General features: G+C 56.5%; 1 protein-coding gene across 1 annotated transcript in view; it reads right to left on the bottom strand.

The window, feature by feature from the left end:
* LRRK1 (leucine rich repeat kinase 1) overlaps nucleotides 1-24482 on the bottom strand; it is a 98893-nt gene that overhangs the window by 25278 nt on the left and 49133 nt on the right. Inside the window, exons 13-23 of the mRNA XM_066355407.1 lie at nucleotides 22439-22551; nucleotides 21269-21345; nucleotides 15295-15424; nucleotides 14566-14678; nucleotides 13903-14117; nucleotides 11296-11460; nucleotides 10624-10796; nucleotides 8183-8303; nucleotides 7679-7838; nucleotides 6480-6756; nucleotides 3247-3418 (exon numbers count right to left, since the gene is read on the bottom strand). Coding sequence (XP_066211504.1) covers nucleotides 3247-3418; nucleotides 6480-6756; nucleotides 7679-7838; nucleotides 8183-8303; nucleotides 10624-10796; nucleotides 11296-11460; nucleotides 13903-14117; nucleotides 14566-14678; nucleotides 15295-15424; nucleotides 21269-21345; nucleotides 22439-22551 — 1716 coding nt within the window. The remainder of the gene's footprint in view (nucleotides 1-3246; nucleotides 3419-6479; nucleotides 6757-7678; nucleotides 7839-8182; nucleotides 8304-10623; nucleotides 10797-11295; nucleotides 11461-13902; nucleotides 14118-14565; nucleotides 14679-15294; nucleotides 15425-21268; nucleotides 21346-22438; nucleotides 22552-24482) is intronic.

The raw sequence follows: 24482 nt of genomic DNA, 5'->3' as shown, positions 1-24482 counted from the left end.
CAGGCGCTAGAGTGGCTCTGGTTGCAACAGAGCGACGCCCCAGATGGGCAGAGCATCGCCCCCTGGTGGGCAGAGCGTCGCCCCCTGGTGGGCGTGCCAGGTGGATCCCGGTTGGGCGCATGCGAGAGTCTGTCTGACTGTCTCTCCCCGTTTCCAGCTTCAGAAAAATACAAAAAAAAAAAAAAAAAAAAAATGAGAAAAATACAAGAAAAGATAGGCAGGAAAATAAACCACCACCACCTAGCAAAGATGGGTAGGAAGACTTGGGTGTATTTTCACATGTGACTGGCACTTAGCAGGCTTCTTTGAACACCCAACACACCCTGGACACACACATGTCAGAAGTGCGGGTTCACAATGTCTGAGGTCTAGGAAAATACCTTGGCGGAGAACAAGTTCTCAAGGAAAGAAGGGCGGGGGGAAGATTTGGGTATATGTTTATTAAAAACAGCTGAGGCCATCTTTTCTAATTGACTACTTCTAATTTTCTAAACATCTTTAATTTTGGATTTCTAACTTGGGACATTCTTGAAAGCGATGATGCGTTTTCCGGTGCCTTTAAAAACTCCTATGGAAAAATGTGTTCTTCCAAAGCGCGCTGTTTTATAAAGCGTCGTCATTTTCTGAACGTTCTTTTCTTCCAATGCTCAGGTTGGCTTCCAATCTTTTGCTCCTTCAAACAGGCCAGAGGCACATAGAGGAGGAGATTTCAGATGATTTCCTCAGTTCAGATTTGTAGCAGTAGGGTTATGGGCTCACAATCTGAGTGTTTTGCATGGAGGGATTGCTTTCAAAACGAAGGAACTGGACGCACTGACCACCTGCGGGGGGTGTGTGAATAGTTCAAGGTTCCTGGGGCTGTCTGACCACCCAACTCTGCTACATTCCGTAGGTAGAAAGCGGGCATCTCAGGCATTTCTTGAATTTGCATACTGTTGATTGCTCTGGAGACCAAACTCCTTTCTCCTCCTCATCTGAATTTCAATAGGACCCCTTTTCCTAATTTTGAGTGAGGGATGACATTGGGAAGGGTGCCCCCTAGCATGCCCACCTGGGCCCCTCACGGCCTCCCCCTCACCAATCCCCCCTTAGGGAGCCCACTTGGGAGCTCAGGCCTCACACGACGACGACGTGACCTCCCACTTAAGACCACGGCGGGAGGAAGAGTTCAAAGCGAGGGCGGACTGACCCACTGGGGACCGTCACATGGCCAGCTCCTAGACATGCTCCCTTCACCAGCTGCCCTGCCAATGCAGGCCGTGACAGTTATAGTCCGCAGCCTCTCACTTTACTATTTAGCATTTCAATAAAATGGGAAGATTAAAAAAATACTTGTATTTAGCCAAGAAGCTGTAATTCCACAAAAGCCTTTGTTTCATTAGACGGTGGTAAAAGCAAACTCATTCTGAATGGAATCTCAATTGAAGGGCTGTCCAGGATGAGGACAGGGATTCTCGCCCCTGTAGAGTGGGGTCAGAACCTTCTGGAAGGCTTGTGGAAAACAGAGCACTGGGCCTGACCTGTGGTGGCACAGTGGGTAGAGCATCGACCTGGAGCGTTGAGCCGCCAGTTCGAAACTCCGGGCTCGCCTGGTCAAGGCACATATAAGAAGCAACTGCTATGAGTGGATGCTTCCTGCTCCCTCTTGTCTCTAAAATCAATAAAATAAAATCTAAAAAAAAAAAAAAAAGGCAACAACAACAGACCCCCCCCCCCGATGCGTGGAGGTCTGGTGGCCCAGGAATCTGCATTTCCAACAAGTTCCCAGGTGAGGCCGATTCTGCCGGCCCGGAACACTGAGAACCAACTCTTGACAAATACCACTGCCCTGTTATTGTCTCGCATGACATTGCTATGGACGGACAGATAGCCAGAAAATACCTCCGTGGGCGAGGCTGTCATGGTTTCCAGACCACGTTCAAACTTGAGTGGACAGTGGAGTTGACCGGGAGCCTACTGTCTGGGTGCCACGCCCACAGAGTTTGATTTAAACGGTCCGGGATCTGGTCTGTGCCTGTCACAAGCCCGCCTGGGTGGGTCTAGTGCAGTTTCTGTGGCAAACCCATGGTCGAAAGCCAAGCTTCTCCAAGCATGGTCCCCAAGCCCCAGACATTACCCGGGACAATGGTCAGCTCTGCTCATTCCTGGGTCCCAGGCCACAGTCACTGAATGGGGACCTCTGAGTGGGGCCCAGCCCTCCAGGGGACTTGGATGTGGGTTAACCTCTGCTCTTTTTTTTGTGTGTGTGTGTGACAGAGACAGAGAGAGACAGAGAGAGGGACAGATAAGGACAGACAGACTGGAAGGGAGAGAGATGAGAAGCATCAATTTTTCGTTGCGGCACCTTAGTTGTTCATTGATTGCTTTCTCATATGTGCCTTGACCGGGGGTGGGGGGGCTACAGCAGACTGAGTGACCCCTTGTTCAACCAGTGACCTTGGATTCAAACTGGTGAGCTTTGCTCAAACCAGATGAGCCTGCGCTCAAGCTGGCAGCCTTGGGGTTTCGAACCTGGGTCCTCCGCATCCCAGTCCGATGCTCTATCCACTGCGCCACTGCCTGGGCAGGGAAGCCTCTGCTCTTTTTTTTTTTTTTTTTCTGAAGCTGGAAACGGGGAGAGACAGTCAGACAGACTCCCGCATGCGCCCGACCGGGATCCACCCGGCACGTCCACCATGGGGGCGACGCTCTGTCCACCAGGGGGCGATGCTCTGCCCATCCTGGGTGTCGCCATATTGCGACCAGAGCCACTCTAGCGCCTGAGGCAGAGGCCACAGAGCCATCCCCAGCGCCCGGGCCATCTTTGCTCCAATGGAGCCTTGGCTGCGGGAGGGGAAGAGAGAGACAGAGAGGAAAGCGCGGCGGAGGGGTGGAGAAGCAAATGGGGGCTTCTCCTGTGTGCCCTGGCCGGGAACCGAACCCGGGTCCTCCGCACGCTAGGCCGACGCTCTACCGCTGAGCCAACCGGCCAGGGCCGGGAAGCCTCTGCTCTTAAAGGAGTATTATTACGTCTAAGCCAGCTAGGTACGGATTTGATGTCCACAGAATGGTTCAAATGAGTCTGCTGGCTTAGCAGGGCCACACCGAGCTTGCCTCCTTGGCTGAAGTCAGCAGTTTTGCTGGCGGTAAGGGTTTTTTGTGGGTGAAGCCCTTGCAGCAAAGGGCATTGCACTCCCTGGAGGGCACAGTAGCAGGTGCCTCACTTGCACCCACCCAACCCCCAACCACAGAGAGACTGCCATTTACCTGGAGGTCCATCTCTGCCAAGCTGATCAGCATCCGTGCTATGAACCTTTGCCAGAAGCCAACGGGGACAAAGCTCATCTTAAACACCCTCTGGATGGTGTTGGCCGTGGGGTACCGCATGCTGTGAGTGTCCAGGCCCGGCTTGGATGGAAGGAGGTGCGGCAGGAGATAGCTGTGCAACATGGGAAAAAGGACTGTGAACCCCGACATCCCTCTGCTACTGGGCCCTGTCCCCGGCAGACAGCCCGGGGGCCTTTTCTTTCTTTCTTTTTCTTAATTGATTAATTTTGAGAGAGAGAGAGAGAGAGAGAGAGAGAGAGAGACAGAGCAAGAAGCATACATTTGTTGTTTCATTTAGTTGTTCAGTCCTTGGTTGCCTCCAACATGCTCCCTGACTGGGGGTTGAACCCACAACCTTAGCGCTTCGGGACAACGCTCTAACCGACTGAGCACACGGGCCTGGGGGCCCAGGTGCCATCTCCCCAGGGCGTCGGTCGGCGTTTTATCTTGAGAAAGAGAGGTCAGTTTATACTCCAAGCGTCAATGCACCAGGGCCGTATCTGTCGAGGTCTCTAAGACAGAGATCAGAGGAAGGCTGAGGAAGGCATCAAGCCATCTGCGGTCAGCGGTCACCGCATCAGACCAAGCACACCAGCATCGCCGCTGACCCCTGTAAACCAGACTGCGGTGGGCAGGGGGGGGGGGGAGGGGGGATCGCTTACAATTGACTTGGGGCAGCGAAGGAAAACCAAACACAGCCGCACGGTTCCCAAGGACAATGAGGAGACTGGGGGGGGGGGGTCAGAGTAAACGTTTTTTGCCTTTCGAAGGTATTTATTGTTCTTGGCTGGTTGAGACGACATGGTTGCCTTTCAAGTTAGAGCAAGGCTGTTTGTGCACAAGGGGGGTTGTTTTATGAGCGCACCCATGCCCGTCATAAAAGTGCTGAGTCACCGTGTCACGGAGAGCCCTCCCCAGCTGTGGTCATCGGAAAACAGCTGACACCGGGGAGGTCCCTCCACAGCGGGTCCCTGAGGGACAGGCTCAGGGTGGAGATCGGGTGTGTCCTTTTCTTAATGGAAGGCTTCGCCTCGGGCTCTAGGAATCCTCTTAAACTACATCAGTGTAGGTCCAAGAAAATGTCTTTAGAACTTTCTGGAAGAGGCTCCAGAAGCTATTGTAGGCAAGTCAGGGGTGGCCTGGTCGGCTGTGCACACGGCCACCGATCGTGGCTCAGCATCTTACACACAGGGCGATGCTGCGATGTCACTCCCACCCCGTCAGCTGAGAAGAGAAAGAACACCCGCCCAGCGGGCAGGGTTGCTGGTGGGTGGGCAGCGCCCCCCCCCCCCCCGTGCAGGGGAGGCAGGGGAGGCCTGCAGGGGGGAGGGGGGGAAGGTTTAGGTCCTCAGCCTTCTCAGACCTCGGAGGAAAGGACCTTCCCAACCGCCCCAGCTGGAGTGCCTCTCTCTTCAGATGTTATTCCTGGGACTCCGACAGAGGCATCCCGGCTCCTTGTTCTGAAGACGGCACCGGGAGCCTCTGGGAGGCCTTGGCAGTGAGCAGGCTGATTTGGGGGTTCCAGTGGGCGTCCGTAAAGAACTAATGGACTTGCTTACACTGGGTGCTGATGTGCCCTCACTCTTGCTGAAAAAGCGACCAGACAATGAATGGTCAGATCCTGGCAACATCATAAACTCAGAGGCCGCCTCGCTGTGTGCTTGTTCGTGGACCCCGGGACACCCTGGGGCCACGATATGAGGGATCACGTGGGTTTCGAATTCTGTTTCGTGGTTTCTCTTTTTATTTTTTATTTATTTTTATTTTTATTTTTTTTTATTTTATAAGTTTTTTTTTTTAAATTTTATTTATTCATTCTTAGAGAAGAGAGAGAGAAAGACAGAGAGGGGGAGAGAGAGAGAGAGAGAAGGTGGGGAGGAGCTGGAAGCATCAACTCCCATATGTGCCTTGACCAGGCAAGCCCAGGGTTTCGAACCGGCGACCTCAGCATTTCCAGGTCGACGCTTTATCCACTGTGCCACCACAGGTCAGGCGGTTTCTCTTTTTAGGACTCACTCGACAGGGGCAGGGCAGCCAGACGGACTGAGGTCCCCTCCCTTAGTCACAAGGCTGAGTGGAAATCTGGGTGGGGACCCAGGTGGAGGTGGCCCGGGGCTGGCTCTTGGGAAGACCAGTCATGGCTAACAGAATCTCTGGGCGGGATGCCCAGGGTCCAAATCAGCTCCCCAGGCGTCTCCAGACAACATCCTCCCAGAGCCCCGGGGTTGGGTGGGGGTCAGGTTGGTGGTGACACATTCTACGGTAGGTCCTGTTCTGCCCCGGGACAGGTGGAAAAGGTCTGTGAATTTGGGGTCCAGGCTACTGGCCAACATCAGCCTCAGACCCAGGAAGTGGCCAACACTGACATTAGGGTGAGAAGGCCCCAAGGACCACGCTGGCTTGGGTCAGAGCATCACTGGATCAGACCCACGTGGCTCCCAGCATTTTGAAGCTGGACCGTGTCATTAGCACGTACATCCTTGTCACTTACTCTCTCTTTATTCACCAAACAACCAAGCAATCAACCCCCTAAAAGGTGAACCTTCCCCAAAGTTTTTTTTTGTTTGTCTGTTTTTGTATTTTTTCGAAGTTAGAAGAGGGGAGGCAGACAGACTCCTGCATGCGCCTGACTGGGATCTACCCAGCATGCCCACCAGGAGGTGATGCTCTGCCTATCTGAGGTGTTGCTCTGTTGCTCAGCAACCGAGCTCTTCTTAGGGCCTGAGGCCGAGGCTGTGGAGCCATCCTCAGCGCTCGGGCCAACTTTGCTCCAGTGGAGCCCTGGCTGTGGGAGGGAAAGAGAGAGACAGAGAGGAAGGAGAGGGGGAGGGGTGGAGAAGCAGATGGGCGCTTCTCCTATGTGCTCTGGCCGGGAATCAAACCCGGGACTTCCACATGCCGGGCCAACGCTCTACAGCTGAGGCATCCAGCCAGGGCCCCTCAAAGTTATTTTTAATTCCATCCTTGTATGTTTGCCCACACCTTTTCAATAAACAGTTGTCGTTGAACCTAATGAAAAGAGACACCCACCGCACAGGAAGAAACAGCTAGCTGAGACAGGCAGGTCGTCACCAGAGCCCATCCCTGGGACGCCTGTTCAAGCCCCCAGCCTCCCCGGCCCCAACTCCCCCCTCGTTGGAGTGGTCCACACAGCCCAGTCTCCGTGGACTCACCTGTCGTTGGCGACAGGCAGGGCAATTTCAAACTTGGCCAAGAACTGGAAATACTGCTCCTCCGTCTGCTGCGTGAAGCCGGTCCCCACCAGCAGCATCCTGAGGTCCTCCGCCCGGATCACCCCGTTCTTGGCCACTGACCGGGAGCCTTTGATGTTGATGATCCTCTGCAGGCACTCGGACAGCCAGATGGGGTCGAGGAAGTAGAGGTTCCTCAGGCCGTGGCTGGTGTCGGGGAAGTGCAGCAGGGCGCCGGTTTCAATGAGGAAGCTGAGGGCTGCACAGAGAAGGGGGCAGCCGCGTCGGACGGAGGGCAAAGGGGACCCTGGGGTGACGGACCCCCCCGGGGGCTGGGCCACCCAGTCCTCCTAGGAGGCGATCAACATGTGGACGCATCAGAATGTCTGGCTGCCCTTGGGACAGGTGCCCACATGCTGACGTCACTGCCAATGGGGAGAGCGGCAGTCGGTTGATCTCTGTCATTCATGGAGACCTTTTTTTTTTTTTTTTTTTTTAATTAAAAGATTTGAAACAGTTTTTATTACATAATGTTGGATCCAAAGAACAAAAAAGGTTTTCTCAGAAGCAAAATCACCAATGAGCAGATTCACCAGACGGTGGTAATCAAAAAAAAAAGAAATAGAGCCCTAGCCGGATAACTCTGTTGGTTATTAGAGCATCACTCTGAAGCACAGAGGTCGCCGGTTCGATCCTGGTCAGGGCACATAAAGGACGGATCCATGTTTCTGTCTCCCTCTTCCTCTCTCCCTCTCCCTTTTAGGTGTTTCATAACTTCTGAGGGTCTAGAGAAGTATCTCTCTTCTTTGAAAAGACAATCCTATATCTGTGCTCTGGATTCCAATTTTCCACTCCTTCTCTCAGCTAGGCTCAGGAGGTAATCCATTTACCATAACTTCTGAGGATCCCTGGGTTTTGAGGATTCTTCAACCCTGGCTTTAAGAGGTTCTTTTACTATGAATCTTAGTTTGGCCTTTGAGCAGGGGGTGAGGGATACCTGGGAGTTTTTCATGGAGATCTTTGCAAGTTCGCCTCCCTGTTAGAATTTAATTGTGCCCTGGAAGTCAATATCCACGGCGCACATGCAGAGTGGTAGAAAATTCGAGTTCCGCTTCTTGGGGGGGGGGCGTGCCTGCGCCTCTCTGCTGTCCGCCCGCCCGCCCGCCCCCTGGCCCACCCACCGGACTGCAGGTCCTCGTAGTCGTTGATGTCGTTGTCGGGTGTCTGCTCCACCAGCTGCTCCAGCTGTCTGTCCGTTAGGTACTGGACATCGTCAGTCAGGCTTCGTCTCTGCTGCTCGGCCAGCACGGCCTCCTGGAGGCTCAGGTAGCTCCTGGGGACCTGTGGGGACAGGTGGGCGTGTGTGTGTGTGTGTGTGTGTGTGTGTGTGTCTCAGGTCCCCAGGGGCGCCAGCCTGCCGGCTGCATGGGGGGGGGCACGTTTCACCTCCTGTCCCTATCTGTCCCCTCCCTCTGAGAAATGCTCGCCCCGGGGGGGACCATGGAGCCTGGGGACGCAGCAGAGAGGGATGTGCGGATGCCTCACGCGCAGGGAGCGCCCCCCCCTCCCCTGGTGTCACGGGGATGTCACGCGCAGGGAGCGCCCCCCCCCCCTGGTGTCACGGGGATGTCACGCGCAGGGAGCGCCGCCCCCCCCCCGGTGTCACGGGGATGGGGGGGACCCACCAGCCTCCCGACGAGCCGCTGGCAGCCGATGGTGCTGCCCACGTCCCTCATGCCGCACGTGACGTGGAAGATCAGCTGCCGCAGCGCCTCCTGGCCTTCCAGGCTCTTACAGGAGATCTCGCTGGGAGTTGCAAGAGAGACGGACCTCATTGGTCAACCCTCCCCCCCTCTGGCCGGTCTCGTGGCGTCTCCAGCGCCTGTTTCAGCCCGGCCCCCGGCGAGTCGGGGAGGTCTCGTGAAACACGGACACAGAGAGGTTTCTCGGGTCTTACTCGGCGCTGAGCAGGTGCTGAGGGCCCTGCACCAGGCGCTGCTCTCTGTCTCCCCAGTGAGCCCACCGTGCGGAGGGGACAGTGAGGCGGCTGCCCCGTCCCCGCCAGAGGACACGCGCTGCTGTCTCCCCAGTGAGCCCACCGTGCGGAGGGGACAGTGAGGTGGCCGCCCCGCCCCCGCCCGAGGACACGCGCTGCTCTCTGTCTCCCCAGTGAGCCCACCGTGCGGAGGGGACAGTGAGGCGGCCGCCCTGTCCCCGCCCGAGGACACGCGCTGCTCTGTCTCCCCAGTGAGCCCACCGTGCGGAGGGGACAGTGAGGTGGCCGCCCCGTCCCCGCCAGAGGACACGCGCTGCTCTGTCTCCCCAGTGAGCCCACCGTGCGGAGGGGACAGTGAGGTGGCCGCCCCGCCCCCGCCCGAGGACACGCGCTGCTCTCTGTCTCCCCAGTGAGCCCACCGTGCGGAGGGGACAGTGAGGTGGCCGCCCCGTCCTCGCCCGAGGACACGCGCTGCTCTCTGTCTCCCCAGTGAGCCCACCGTGCGGAGGGGACAGTGAGGTGGCCGCCCCGTCCTCGCCCGAGGACACGCGCTGCTCTCTGTCTCCCCAGTGAGCCCACCGTGCGGAGGGGACAGTGAGGTGGCCGCCCCGCCCCCGCCCGAGGACACGCGCTGCTCTCTGTCTCCCCAGTGAGCCCACCGTGCGGAGGGGACAGTGAGGTGGCCGCCCCGTCCTCGCCCGAGGACACGCGCTGCTCTCTGTCTCCCCAGTGAGCCCACCGTGCGGAGGGGACAGTGAGGTGGCCGCCCCGTCCCCGCCCGAGGACACGCGCTGCTCTCTGTCTCCCCAGTGAGCCCACCGTGCGGAGGGGACAGTGAGGTGGCCGCCCCGTCCCCGCCCGAGGACACGCGCTGCTCTCTGTCTCCCCAGTGAGCCCACCGTGCGGAGGGGACAGTGAGGCGGCCGCCTGCCCGAGGACACGCGCTGCTCTCTGTCTCCCCAGTGAGCCCACCGTGCGGAGGGGACAGTGAGGTGGCCGCCCTGTCCCCGCCCGAGGACACGCGCTGCTCTGTCTCCCCAGTGAGCCCACCGTGCGGAGGGGACAGTGAGGTGGCCGCCCCGTCCTCGCCCGAGGACACGCGCTGCTCTCTGTCTCCCCAGTGAGCCCACCGTGCGGAGGGGACAGTGAGGTGGCCGCCCCGTCCTCGCCCGAGGACACGCGCTGCTCTCTGTCTCCCCAGTGAGCCCACCGTGCGGAGGGGACAGTGAGGTGGCCGCCCCGTCCTCGCCCGAGGACACGCGCTGCTCTCTGTCTCCCCAGTGAGCCCACCGTGCGGAGGGGACAGTGAGGTGGCCGCCTGCCCGAGGACACGCGCTGCTCTCTGTCTCCCCAGTGAGCCCACCGTGCGGAGGGAGCCAGTGAGGCGGCCACCCCGCCCCCACCCGAGGGCACACGTCGGAAAACGAGCCGACTCTGGTTGAACCCCGGTTTCTGACCCAGAGCTAGCGCTCCTATGGTCACAGTCCCCAGGGGACGTTCTCAAGGGTATGGGGGGAATTCTACCTTCTGATCTAGGTGGGCCTGTCCCCAGGGTGACCTGTGCAGCCAGCCATGCCCGTGGGACTCCCCCCAGAGTAAGGGAACCCAAAGGCTACGAGCACAGCCACAGCTGTGCACTCTTTATCCCCATCAGGGGACGGTTACTTAACTCACTAAGCCTCAGTTTCATCACCTGCAAAATGGGTACAACACATACCCTGCAGAGCTGTTGTGACAGCCCCAGGACGGGAGGTGGGAGAAGGGCAAGCTCAGAGCACTGCCCCATCCTGCCCCACCCCCAGCGGCACCCCCACCCATCCCAGCCCCGCCTGGACCACCCAGTCCCAATGTGAGGGCCAGGGGTCTCTTCTTGAGCAGAGAGTAGCATCTGTGAGGGGCTGTGCATGCTCAGCACTGAGCACCGGGGTGCTGGGGGGACTCGGGAAGGGCACACAGAGAGAGTGTCACCAGGCCCTGCCCCGCCACACCGTTAGCTGCCTCAGGGCCCTGTGGCCACCACCCCTTTACTCCGGAAGAGGCCCTTGGTTAGGTGCCCTTCACGGGCAGTCCCCAGGCATTCCCCCGGGGAAGACGGACAAGAGAGCGAGCGGGAAGCCCTGGGCCACTCACTGCAAGTGTTTGAAAGTGATGTCAGGGAAGCCGGTGGCCCGGGACCCGGAGGGCGAGCGGCACAGCGCCAGCACGTAGGCGCGTAGGGTCGCGATCCTCTCCACGCGGAATTTGCTTTCGATTAAGTCCAGGTGAGTCCCGACCACCAGCACCACAGCGTTCGGGGCCTTGGCCTGAGACAGAGAACCCAGGGCTGAGCCCCCTTGCCTGCACGAGGGACGGGAAACAGCTCCCAGTGCACAGCGGTGCCCTCCCCAGATGCCTATGGCCCTGAGCCGGTCACCCAGGCCTGTGCCCTGCACTCGGGCTGGACTTCCCATCCCTGTGGTCCCTGCGGCAGCTCCCTGGGGCCATGACTGCATCCCGGCCCCGTCACCTTTACCCTCGGGGCAGGGGACCCCTGTTCCCCTTTCACCCAACAGCGAGGGGCTTTCACACGAAGGGAGAAGAGAGTAGCAACAGCACGACCCAGCAGGCGGGCGAGGAGGGTTTCAAGGGCATCGCTGTGACCTAGGATTCTGGGGCCCCCTGCGCAAGTCCGCCCGCATGCAAAGCGTGGCTTCCTAGCCATTTCTGGTTTCTCTCAGCGGAAGGGGGTGACGCGTGGGAGACGCGGCTGGACCCCCGGGACGCTCCGGGGGACGGAGCACTGACGGGCCGGGCTCTCCTCACCTCGATGTTGAGCAGCCAGAACCGGAGGTTGGCCACGGCCTCCTCCCCCAGCGCCAGGTTCCAGACCACCACGTACAGGGCCTTGTCCGTGAAGAAGCACTGGTTGACCGTCGCCATGCTGGCCGGGCCGCCGATGTCCCAGACGTGGAACTCGACGGACTCAACCTACTTGAGCAACAAGGCGGCGACAGGGAGGCATTTTACAAACTGGGGTTTGGGCTGATCAAACCGAGATCACCGACCGCTCCAGGCGCCGTGTTGAAGCCCCGGGAACGGCGCGTGGCGGCGGCAAAACCGCATCTGTCCTGCCATCTGGGTTTGGCGTCAGTAACCCAAGGGGGGGGGGAAGGGACCCCGGTGCAGAGAGCGAGACTGCGGGGGGGGGGGGGCTCTATCTATCTAACTGCTCACGGGGCGGGGGGTGGGGGCAGGCCCCTGAATGCCGTGTCCCTGCCGGTGCCTGAGGAACATTGGAGGGCACTGTCCTGTCCCCGTCAGGCCTGCAGACGGTTAGGAGACATCCAGCCGGAGGGAGCCCCCCCAGCAATGATGTCAGCGCTCACACCGAGGCTGAACCCCCATCTGAGCGAGGCCGAGGCCGAGGCCAAGGCGACGGCCCCCCCTCCCCGAAGCTCATGTCGGTCGGAGGGCGTTGCCCACCGAGGACGCGGGAAACGGTCCTGACGTGGGGAATGAAACAAAAGCTTCGCTGTTGGGCTGCCGGGAAAGGCTATGTAAACTGGCAGTTTGTCTATCGCGCTATGAGGTCAGAGTCTGGCCCGGGCGGCCAGGACTGCGGTTTTCTGTGAGCCGAGGGCCGTTCCCACTCTGCTGCAGTTTGGCCTCCGAGACCCGCTTTTGTATCAAGAGGATAACGGACAGCTGTTCTAAGCTGGCTGGCGGGTCCAGCCGCACAGAGTTATGGGCTCAGCGTGCGAGAGAGAGAGGTGAGGTGGCTGGTCTTTTGGTGAAAACGTGGGGGAGGGGAGGGACTTTCATGATGGCAGAAAGGAAGTTGGGGTGTGTGTGTGTGTGTGTTTATGTGTGTGTGAAGGCTAAGAAAAAAATAATAAAGACCTCAGACAACTATTTGTTCAAGAACAGCTGGGGGAAGGTTATATTGAGTCATTGCTTAAAAAAAAAAAATCAGGAAGGACTGCCGAGATTCCAGTTACTCTGGAGAAACTTGGGACAGGCGTTAGCTAGGGTCACTCCCGGGGTGTTCAGGGAGGGAGGAGGTGGGCGGGTGGGATGCTGATATTGATTACTTGACCGACCATTCTGGCCCTAACAGGCAGGACTCTGTTCTTTAGACGACCGCTTTCTGAGTCGGCGCTCAATGATACATTCAACGTAAATACCCAATGATGCAAACTGCGTTTCCCCGACTTGGAAAACGAAGGGTTGTGCTGGGGGTCCATGTGTGTGTGAAGGGCTGGTGATGGGGGGAAACCGTGCAGCCTCTGGCCTCTGAGCCCCTCGGTTTCCCACCAGAGGCCTCCCTGCACCTGGACCCCCGCGTGGCCATGTGTAACTAACTACACATTTGGCCGAGGGTGCGGGAGGCGTTCGTTAGCCCTGTGTCCTTCATTCCCTGGGCTAGGAGACGGGGCTGTATCCCCCACACCCCACAACCAGTATTCCACAAGCTTCGCCCTCTGATTCGTGTGCAGAAGACCATTTCTGTGTGCTTTCGTCTCAGCCGAACAGAAACAGGGCAATGTGGAGGTCCCCCCCCCCCCGAAGGATTCGTGTGAGAGAGGGCTAAAGAACCGGACTTTTCAGAACCCAGGGCGACAGCGGGAGGCAGGCAGGATGGCACGTTCCTACATGGGGGGCTGGGGGGTCCCACTGCTGGTAGCAGGAGTTGGTTCTCAACCCTGGGGTGGGCTCTACCCCAGGCCATTTGCATCTCAACGATTGGGGCTGGGGGCGCTGAGACCTGGGCATGACTGTCTTTAAAAGCTCGGTAAAGAAATCTGACAGCCAGAAATTAGGGGCCAGTGGCTCGGCCAGCCCACGGTCACGTTAAGAAATCCACTGCCGGCCCTGGCCGGTTGGCTCAGTGGTAAAGCATTGGCCTGGCGTGCAGGAGTCCCGGGTTCGATTCCCGGACAGGGCACACAGTAGAAGTGCCCATCTGCTTCTCTACCCCTCCACCTCTCCTTCCTCTCTGTCTCTCTCTTCCCCTCCCGCAGCCCAGGCTCCTGGGCGCTGAGGATGGCTCTGTGGCCTCTGCCTCAGGCGCTAGAATGGCTCTGGATGCAACCGAGTGACCCCCAGAGGGGCAGAGCATCGCCCCCTGGTGGGCATGCCGGGTGGATCCCGGTCAGGCGCATGCGGGAGTCTGTCTGACTGCCTCCCCATTTCCAGCTTCGGAAAAAATGAAAAAAAAAAAAAAAAAAAAAAAGAAATCCACTGCCCTGGACAGCAGCTGGGTTGGAACAGCGTCCAGCGGCCCCTGCGACCTTCCTGGGACTCAGACACAGGGAAATTCTGGGCCCTTGGAGAACAGGGACCTCCGGGAAAGCTTCCCTTTCCTTCCCTTCCCTTCCACCTGCGCGGGGGGGGGGGGGGGGGGGGCTCTGCACACCCACCGTCCCTGACCTTGGCCTTGGAGCCAGCTGGCCTCTGCAGCTCCCACTTGGTGGTCCTGATGGTGGCCTCGCCGCGCATCACCTGGGGGGCCCTCCCGCTCTGTAAGATCTCCAGGAGGGTGGACTTGCCCTGGCGCGGCGGCCCCACCACAATCATCTTCATCCGCCTGCATTTCTCCGCCTTCCGCAGCTGAGCCCGCAGGTAGGACAGCATGGCTTTGGGGCCTGCGCAGAGATCACGGGTGGGGGTGGGGGTGGCGCAAGGGAGTGCTGTGGCTGACGCACCTGCGGGGACGCGCTCCTGTCTGGGGGGGGGGGGGCGGGCAGGGACAAAACCCTGCCTGGGAGGGGCGCGTTCTGTGTGGCCTAATGGGATGCGTTCAGCAGACTATGGGGTCTGAGGGAGGGAGGAGTGACGACAACCTCCCCCAGGGGCCTGCAGGGTCCTCGGCAGCTTCATCACAGACGGTCCATCGCAACAGCGTGGCCCTCCGCAGCTCACGCTTTCTGGGTCATTTCACAATCTCTTCCCAAACACCGGAGCTGGGGTCGGGCTCTGTGGGTCACCCAGCTGTTTCCCTCCCCCCCTCCCCATTCCAGCCTTCCCCCTCGAGGGCCCTTAAGAGCGGGACTTGAGTCGTCTTCCGCAGGGGGCCACGCTGAGGGAGCTCACCTTCTTTCCTGATCTCTGCAGGCACGTTGCTGATGTTCAGGTCTTCAATGTCCAGCTGCCAGAGGTTACTCAGCTGCCCCAGCTCAGAGGGGAGCTCTTGCAGGCCGGGATTGCTGAGGGCATGGGCCGGGACACACACACACACACAGAAATGCACACACACACACACACACACACACAGCAGCCGCAGTGAGCCTCTGAGCCCTGCAGGGGCTCCGCCAGAGCCTGCACCCCAAGCCCAACATCGTGGGCCCCAATCTCGCACATTCCCTTTCAATACTAATCACAAAGCCCTCTCTCCCTGGGAGAGTCTAGGATACCAACGGTGGCTCTGTCTTCTTCTGCAGACCCCCCCCTGGCTTAGTCCTGGGTCCCCTCCCCCAACTTCCTCACCCGGTCTGCTCCTTACAGCACCTTTAAGGGCTCTCGAAAAGTCAGTGGGCCCTGAGTTAGATTTTCACGCGGAGTGGCACACTGCCTGAACCCCTTGGCGGTGCCCAACAGCGCCTAATGGAAGCGTGAAGGGTCAAAGCGCTCTTCTCATGGTAATTGCGCGGGGCAGCAAAGACGCAGGGCCTCCTGGCCCGCCCCCCACCGCCCGTCTTGGACTAAGCGCGGGTTTGGAAATTCTACAGTTGCTTCCTGGGTCGTCGATGGCTCCCTTCTCCCCTGACATGCCCTCAGATGGTTCATGGGGGGACGCTCTGCCTCTCCGGGGCTGGTACTCACTTCCCCAGGTAGAGTTCCGACAGGCTCCTCAGCAGGCAGACCGAGGGAGGGACGGCATCCAGCTGATTGTTGTTCAGACAGAGGACCTCCAGAGACTCACTCAGGAAGGCGGGGAACTCCAGCGCGCACACTGCAGAGAAACGGCAAAGCAGGCTGCCCACGGGGAATGAACGAACTGTGGGCCACCATGGGGTGGGCGCCACGTGGCAGGATCAACTAGCGTGACGCCCACGCAAGACGCTCACGGCGCGGACCGAGGGGATCTCATTCTAGCATCTTGTCCGTGTCCACCGCGAACAAGGATGCTCAGCGGCACGCTGTCTGGCATAGCCAGGACAGGAGACAGCCTCGCCGCCCACCGGCAGGGGTCAAGCAGGGGCGGGTTCCCGGGTGTGGCCGTGACCTGGGACTCGAGGGCTACAGGAGCACTGGCAGAACAAGGTGTGGTGCAAAGTCCCCTGTGGGCTCCATCGATGAGCTACAGACACGTGCAGGTGCGCAAGCAAACCCACGCCCCAGGCACACACGTGGTGTGTTGTATGCATGCATGTATGCACATCACAATGCCCATATGTGTGTAAACATTACACATGTATGTCAGTCACAAAGATAATTGTTCCCAGAGACACATAAAATTCCATAGTTTTATCTGGGGAAGAAAATGGTTAGGAGACTGAATGGTCCTTCCACGCCCTTTGGTACTGTTCAAAAATTTTGGCCTGACCAGGTAGGTGCTGGTGCAGTGGATAGAATATTGACCCAGGATGCTGAAGACCCAGGTTCAAAACCCTGAGGTCACTGGCTTGAGTGAAGGCTCACCAGCTTGAGTGTGGAGTTGCCAGCTTGAGTGTGGGATCATAGACATGACCCCATGGTCACTGGCTTGAGCCCAAAGGTCACTGACTTGAGCCCAAGGTCGCTGGCTTGGCTGCATGCAGCCCCTCCCCCCAGTCAAGGCACATATGAGAGAGCAATCAATGAACAACTAAGGTGCCACAGATATGAGTTGACGCTTCTCATCTCTCTCTCCCTTCCCATCTTGCTCTCTGTATCTCTCTCACTAAAAAAAGAAAAAGGTTTGTGTACCATGTCCATGTATTATACATCTTCAATTAAAAAAAAAAAAAGCTAGTTAACTAAAAAAATAACATGCACTTAGTTTTCATGCTTCCTAAGAGGGCATTCTCTAAACAAAACAAAACAAACACAACAGAAATCCAACTCTCTAGTATGTAAGTGACTTCATCAATTAGGCTAATGATGAGAATTACCATGAACCTCACGTCAAATGTGCTGCTGCTTTCGCGGGCGCCGGAGAGAAAGACCGTGGCCGAGAGCCCGGACACACAGCCTCATGGGAACCAGAGGTCTGGGTTTCAGCAGACTCCCTGAAGCGCCTAGTCCTCCCCCCACCGGACCCCCCACAGCGAGAGAGGGCAGGACAGCCTGCCCCTCAGGGTCCCTTTCAGCTTGGAGAATTCAGGATAAAGCAACTGCTGGGAAGCCCCCCCCCCCCCCTCTCGCCTGGTTCTGCGAAGCCAGAATTCCCTGTCTGGGCTGAAACGATGCTTGCTTGCTGCAGCCCTTGATCATGACATCTGCCCCCGCCCCCCAACCTTAACTCCATAACGGGGTAACCTGGCATCAGAGAACAGAATACCGAAACGGGTGCCCGGAAACCTGTCTGCTTAGCTGCCATGCTGATAGGAACTCAGTGCTCAGACCCATCTAGACATCAACATGCCACCGACTCTTCAAGATGGCTTTGCGCTAGACCCTGTTCCATAAGAAAAATGCTTAAAAAGCCTTTTTTTTTCCTCCCCAGTGAAAAAGAATAATCAATTTCAGCCTGCCCTCATTCACACCGGAAAACATCACCAATAAGAGAAGCTCACTCCCCTGCCCGTCCTCCAAGGGCACACCCAGAAGTGGCCTAGGTGCCGGGGCGCTTTCCAAGGTCCCAGTGTCTCCTCCGTGTTTCTGACGCCTCTTTAAGTCAGGGACAGATGGAAAGGGGAGAAGTGTCACCCCTCCAGACAGAGGCAACACCTGTGCCAGGGCTCCTGGCCCGGGGGTGGACACTGTGAACACCGTGCCGGACAGAGCACGGCTCGAGGTATTTACGAACTGTAATTATTTATTCGTCAGTTATTTATGACTCTGCTGGTCTGAAGCTTACCATAAAAACGGCCGTCCAAATTATTTTTGGATGAGGCCACTGCAAAAAACAAACAAACAAACAAAAAGATGACTTGAATGTACATAAATGTACTTGGAATTTTACTACCCGTCCTGCAAACAAGTTATCTTTTGTAGATAATTCCTTACCCAAGGGTCAACGGCCCCCAGAGAGGAACCGTACTGAGGAGAAGGGTTCGCAATAGGCCTCCTTGTCACCCAGCTGTGGCCTCAACTTTCTAGATGAAAATTAAAAAAAAAAAATCAAGAGGCCTTTGTCATGTGCCAACACCACGGTCCACTTCTGCCGGGCCTGCTTCTGAGAGGCGTGGCTTTCTCACCTAGCCCCCCTGGCCTCGCACGTGGGTCGCTTTACAAGGCTGCCTGCGGCTGGGCCCCCTGAGTGCTGGGTCCACGGCCTCACCCATTCCCACAGGGCCTGCAGGTTTAAATTGGACGCGCCCGTCCAATCGAACCAAACTCAAGAGGCCCTGTCCCCAGCGATGGACGTGTGGTGGAGACCCACATCAGCGACGCTGTTCACGCCTGTCGCTCCATGTTGGCATTTAGGAGAAGGATGTGTTTGTTTCTCTTCCCTCCCGAGTGACATCCCTACGCCTGGACTCAATTTTCCAAAGTCTGAAGGTCTTTTGTTTTAAAGACAGGGGCAGTTATGAAATTTCCTCATTGTATTTCCGTATTTTTGCTGTTTGGGGCCTTTTCATTTGTTTCTCGGCCATGTGGACTTCCCATTCTGCAAGCTGTCTCCTCTGCCTTGCCCATTTTTTTTTTTCCTTTTTCTTTTTTGCCTTTTGGGTTGTCTTATTTTATTTTACTTTTTAAAACCAATTGGTAAGCAGTCTTGGTCTATTAGGGATGTAAGCCAATTTATGTTGCAATAATTAGTGTTGCAAATATTTCTTCTGCATCTTTTTTTTGCAAAGCCCAAGGTTTAGGTCTTTAAAAAAAAAAAAAAAAGATTTCTGAGCCATGGCTGGTTTGGCTCAGTGGCAGAGCATCCATTTGGCGTGTGGAAGTCCCAGGTTTGATTCCCAGTCAGGGCACACAGGAGAAGTGACCTTCTCAACCCCTCCCTTTCCCCGTTCTCTCTCTCTCTCTCCCTCCTTCCCACAGCCATGGCTTGAATGGTGTGAACAAGTCGGCTCCTGGAGCTGAGGTGGCCCTATGGCCTTGCCTCAGGCTCTAAAATAGCTCAGTTGTCAAGCAACAGAGTAGCGCCCCAGATGGGCAGAGCATTGTCCAGTAGTAGGCTTGCCGAGTGGATCCCAGTTGGGGTAGATGCAGGAGTCTGTCTCTCTGCCTCCCCACCTCTCACTTAACAAAGAAAAAAAAATGTTTTCTGGATTTCCTATATAGCTTTGAAATGTTTCCCCCTCTAATTATATATATCCGTTTCTTTTTCTTTCTTTCTTTTTTTTTTTTTTAATTCTTAAATCTGAAATCCACATGGAAACTTTATAACCGACGTAGGGTCAAAAGTCTAGGTTGTAACGTTCCCTTTTCAACTGGACAAGAATGATCCCAACACTGTTTGCTAAAAACAATAAAACATTCTTTTTCCATGAAATTGAAATGTCACTTTTGTCATAAAGTAAGCTCCTATATTGACTTAGGTCTATTTTTAGCGTCTTATCAATTTCCCCAGTGACCGTGTTATGGTTTCAAACATAGGTAGACACGTTCACACGTGACTGATATATACACGTTGTATATATACAGGTACCCTTGCTCAGTGGTTGGCAAATTGCGGCTCATGAGCCACATGTGGCTCTTTGGCCCCTTGAGTGTGGCTCTTCCACAAAATACCACGTGCGGGCGCTACCTCGATTAGTAATGTACCTACCTATATAGTTTAAGTTAAAAAATATTTGGCTCTCGGCCCTGGCCCGTTGGCTCAGCGGTAGAGCATCGGCCTGGCGTGCGGGGGACCCGGGTTCGATTCCCGGCCAGGGCACATAGGAGACGCGCCCATTTGCTTCTCCACCCCCCCTTCCTCTCTGTCTCTCTCTTCCCCTCCCGCAGCCAAGGCTCCATTGGAGCAAAGATGGCCCGGGCACTGGGGATGGCTCCTTGGCCTCTGCCCCAGGCCCTAGAGTGGCTCTGGTTACGGCAGAGCAACGCCCCGGAGGGGCAGAGCATCGCCCCCTGGTGGGTAGAGCGTTGTCCCTGGTGGGCGTGCTGGGTGGATCCTGGTCGGGCACATGCGGGAGTCTGTCTGACTGTCTCTTCCCATTTCCAGCTTCAGAAAAATACAAAAAAAAAAAAAAAAATTGGCTCTCAAAAGAAATTTCAATCGTCGTACTGTTGATATTTGGCTCTGATGACTAATGAGTTTGCCGACCACTGGGCTAGCTCATCAAGAATACAACTGGTAAACAGACTGTTCTGTTCACTTGAAAATATGTCTGAGCCTCTGTGGGGTTTCTTCTCCATCCCTCACACCATCTATACTGAAAGAGCACGTGTCAGCATAGATCTATTAAGCCGAAGAAGAAAGTTATATTACATTTGAAATGACCTAAACGTTGGTTCCTGTCCTAGGGGTCAGCATCCAGAGAGGTATTTCTGTGAGTGCCACTGGCTTTACAACTCTTAGCTTGCAGGTTATAAAGCAGGGGACAGGTGCACAATGCCCCGCCTTACCTCGCAGGAGATAACAGATGAGAACGACTTGTTTTCCCTAGAACTAGTCTCTGCTGCACTGGCCTTGTTACCTGAGCGGTCCCACTGTTCTAGGGGAAAGCTCGCTTCTAATGAGTTTGGGCGGGGAAGACCCCTAAGTCCGCCCCCCCCCTCCCAGAATCTCAGCCTACTCGGACAGCCTACTGGGGACCCAGGGTGGCTGTGTTCCCACAGGGGCTTCACAAGATCCCACAGTGTGGCTGTAAAAATGTCACAGTGCTCCCCTCCTCCCCCACCCCCAGCACTGGGTTGGGTCCTGACTCTGCCATGGAGCAGCCATGTGACCACGGCAGCCGACCTCTGTACCACAGACTGCAGCATGTCTCCCTCCATCCATGTGCTGAAGCCCTAACCCCCAACGTGATGGAATCGGGAGGTGGAGGGTACTTTGGGGGTGATTAGATTAGACAAGGCCACGAGGGTGGGGTCCCCAGGATGGGATGAGTGCCCTTATAAGCAGAGACATAAGATAGCTTGCTCTTTCTTTCTTTCTCTCTCTCTCTCTCTCTCCCCCCAACCCCTGCCCTGTCATCTGAGGATACTGTAAGAAGGCAGTAAGTAGTCTGCAAGCCAGGAAGAGGGTTCTCATCAGGAAAGGGCCACGCTGGGACCCTGATCTCAGGCATCTAGCCTCAAGAATTGCAAGAAAAAGCATTTCTGCTGTTTTAGTCATCCAGTCTCTGGTCCTTTGTTATGGAAGCCCCAGCTGACTAAGATTCCCCCCCACCCCCCTACTCCCGGGAGCCTCAGTTTCCTCCTCCGTAAAATGGGAAACCACTGTCTACACCTTGCGGTGCGCAGGGTGAAAACAAAGCTAGCATATTGAACGCCTCCAGGCCAGGCCCTCCACACACAGAAGTTACCAGTCTCACTGGAGTGCCAGCAGGGAAGGGGTCTGCAGGACCCTCACTGGCTGCATGCGTCCCACAAGCAACGGGCACAGTTCACTCCCAGGACTTTCGTCAGGTGGGGACGTCTCTAGCACCCGCACAGGGCGTTGTGGGGAAAGCCCCATAGAAGAACGTCGCCCCCTTGTGGTGGGGAAGGGAACCACCTGCCCCGCATCCTCTTCTTCCCGCACCTACACACCCACCTGTCTCGGTCCTGGAACGCTGGCGCCCTCTGGTGGTAAAAAAGGAAATACGCTTTGTTTTAAGTCCGTCTTCATTTCTGTTGGGAGAAAAAAAAAAAACAACGGTCAACATTTGAGGAAAGCAGGACAAAGACCCACGGTAACTCTTTTGGCTGTGACTATCTTAGTGCCAACACATGCAGAGAAGGGATAAAATTCCGTCCGCAGAGTGTCGGGCCCCCTGCAGCTGATGCGGGCCCCCATGCACCTGCTAATTAAATACCCGGTCGTTCCCTGAAGTCTTATGGGGAAAGAAACGTCTAGAAAAGGTGATCTAGTGCAGGCCTGATGGGTGGTCTCCACTCTTGAACTTTTCTATTTCAGGCAGGTGGGAATGTTTCAGTGCCCTGGCAGGAATGCCCGCCCCATGGATGTTACCTATTTATTTTTCTTGTGGATGTTACTTTTTTAGGCTAAAGCTCCCTTAGTCTGAGTTCTGCTAAGAGGTCAGGAAATTGAACCAGGAAGGTTGTTAGTTAGCCTCCCGAGCCCTGAGGACGATCTGGACTCATCTCCTGCTTTTCACGTTTTTATTCAATCTTGTGTGTGTGTGTGTGTGGGAGGGTTCTTTTCATTCAATCTGTATGTATATTGTGATTGGCAAGCAATGGGAAGGTTAGGCTACAGGGGGAAGAGTCTCCAGGAACCTTTTAAAATAAAAAAAATGAGAGCACATTGTTATGGCTTGAGCTGTCTCCTCTCCTAAAATTTATACATTGAAGTCCTAACTCCCAATACGCAGGATGTGACCTTATTTGGAGATGAAGTTTCAATAGAGGTGATTCAGTTAACATGAGGTCTTGTGAGTGGACCTTAATCCAGTGTAACCGGTGTCCACACGGGAGGAGGCTTTTAGGACACAGGCACAGAGGGAAGCCCACATCACAAAGAGAAGAAGGCCACCTGCCAGCCAAGGAGAGAAGCCTCAGAAGAGATCAACCCTGCTGACACCTTGACCTCGGACTTGCAGCCTCTGGCATAGTGACAAGTACAAGCCCATTGTGTAAGCCCCCTAGCTGGTGGCACTTGGCTACGGACACCCTTAACAAACTCAGAGAGACTCACGCCAGGAGACCGCTCGACCGTGTCACACACAGTTTAGAACCTGCCCAGGTTGGAGTAATTGCTTACTTCCCAAATTGGTTTCTGGAGAGATCCAGGGTTTTCAGCTGCCGGCAGGTCCACTTCTCCTGAGGGGGCACCGCCACCAGCTGGTTGCCTTGTAACCTCAAGGACAGCAGGGCCTGGGACAGAGAGGCGGAGAGAGACGAAGATGATGCCGTTAAGCGCCAAAGGGGAGGGAGAACCGGAGAGAAGCATCGGTTTTCTGACAAGTGCAGCCAAATCGTTACCACCGATTAACCCTGACCTAGACGCGACAAGGTGGCCTCAAGAGTGTCCTGAAGCTCAGGAGATGATACCAAGTGATTGGGACACTGTATAGAAGATGCTTCTCTCCTGATCAGTGGGGGGGACAATTATTCCAGAATGGAAGGGGTCTACGGACTCAGAGTTGAGACTTCATAGAGCCAAGTGATATTACTGGGACTGTCTTGGGAGGTCCTGGTGTCCCCACAAAAGGGGGGGCACATTATGAGTCCTCCTTCGGCTGGCCCAGGTGACATCCTGGACAGGGGCACAGGGGTAGCAGTGACCCTGAGGGTGACCTGTCCTGGCTGCACACCCTCTGCTGGCCCGGAGTCCCAGGCTTCTGTGTGGCTGTGGTGCCCTCGCTGACTGTCCGGACCCTGAGCCCGATGTCCACCCATTGCTGCAGGCGAACCCAGTCACTGAAGACGAAAGGCTCCGCCCTTGGACTTGGAGCGCGTTTCCGTTTTAGTGAGAGTTCCGGGGGTGGAGTGCCACCCGTTCCTGATGCTGCCACCGCGGATGCCAATGAGGAGGGGCTCAGGAGGGCAACAGGGGGTCGTGCTGCAAACTCCTCACTCTGCATACTTGTCCCCTCCCTTGTGGAAGGGGGTTCACTGAAACCCCCACCACCAGAACCCGGGGAGCAACCTGAAGCCAGCCCCTCTGCCGGGTACCTCTCAGGCCCCAGGCCCCCCAGGTCCCCATCTGGACGAGAGACCCGGATTCCCCCAGGGCCAAGTGGTGAGGTCCTGGACAAGGTTCCTTCTGTCCTGATTCGCTGCTTCTGGACGCCATGGAAACCAGAAAACCAAGCCAGACGTTGGTGTGAAAGAAAATGGACTCAGTGGTAGAGCGTCGGCCTGGCATGTGGAAATCCTGGTTCGATTCCCGGCCAGGGCACACAGGAGAAGCGCCCATCTGCTTCTCCACCCCTCCCCCTCTCCTTCCTCTCTGTCTCTCTCTTCCCCTCCCGCAGCCAAGGCTCCACTGGAGCAAAGTTGGCCTGGGTGCTGAGGACAGCTCCATGGCTTCTGCCTTAGGCGCTAGAATGGCTCCAGTTGCAATGGAGCAACGCCCCAGATGGGTGGATCCCAGTCTGTCTCTCTGCCTCCCCGCTTCTCACTTCAGAAAAACACAAAAAATACAAAAAAGCAACAACAAGAACAAAAAGAGGAAACGGACTCAGAACGGAGGGCTGGCTCCCCTCCGCGGACAGAGGTCAGGTGGTGGCTTTGAACTTACGGCCAGGGGTGCCTGTGCGGGTAGCTGTGACGGGTCCTCACCCACCAGCGCTTCCCGGCGCCCTTTGTCCGTGTGTGCCCTGATGCCTGTGGCTTGACAGCCCTCATCCCTGAGAGTACTCATGCTTCAGGGGCCTCTGCTTCCCTTTGGGGGTCCCTGAGCATGGAGGAAGCCGTACCAGGCCTGTGTGCTCTGCCCAGGGCTGCCCGGATGCCCTCCTGAGTTCCTATCCACAGAAGCTTCCACCTCTGAGAGGAAGGAAGGGACATGTGCCCTTGGCTGTGGGCTTTGGACACCTGTAGACGTCCGTGTATCCGAGAAGGGACAGGGTTGGAGAAGGTCAGACAGGGGCACTGCAGGGCTGAGCTCGCCATTTTCAACCTTCGAGGGCGTTCCGGAAGGTAGGAACCCCACACCCACCCCACTGCCCTCACACAGTGGTCTCCGTGCTGCGTGCTGCCGACCAGTCTTTGCTAGTAACTACACATTTTTCTGACCATTGAACTCTTCTTTTCGTGTGTGTGTGTGTGTGTGTGTGTTTGTGTCTCCCCGAAGCTCAGGA

Source organism: Saccopteryx leptura, chromosome 13 (genome assembly GCF_036850995.1).
Source record: "Saccopteryx leptura isolate mSacLep1 chromosome 13, mSacLep1_pri_phased_curated, whole genome shotgun sequence".
Classification (NCBI taxonomy): Eukaryota; Metazoa; Chordata; class Mammalia; order Chiroptera; family Emballonuridae; genus Saccopteryx; species Saccopteryx leptura.
The sequence above is the reverse complement of the archived record's forward strand: the minus strand, read 5'-3'. Positions and strand labels throughout refer to the sequence as shown.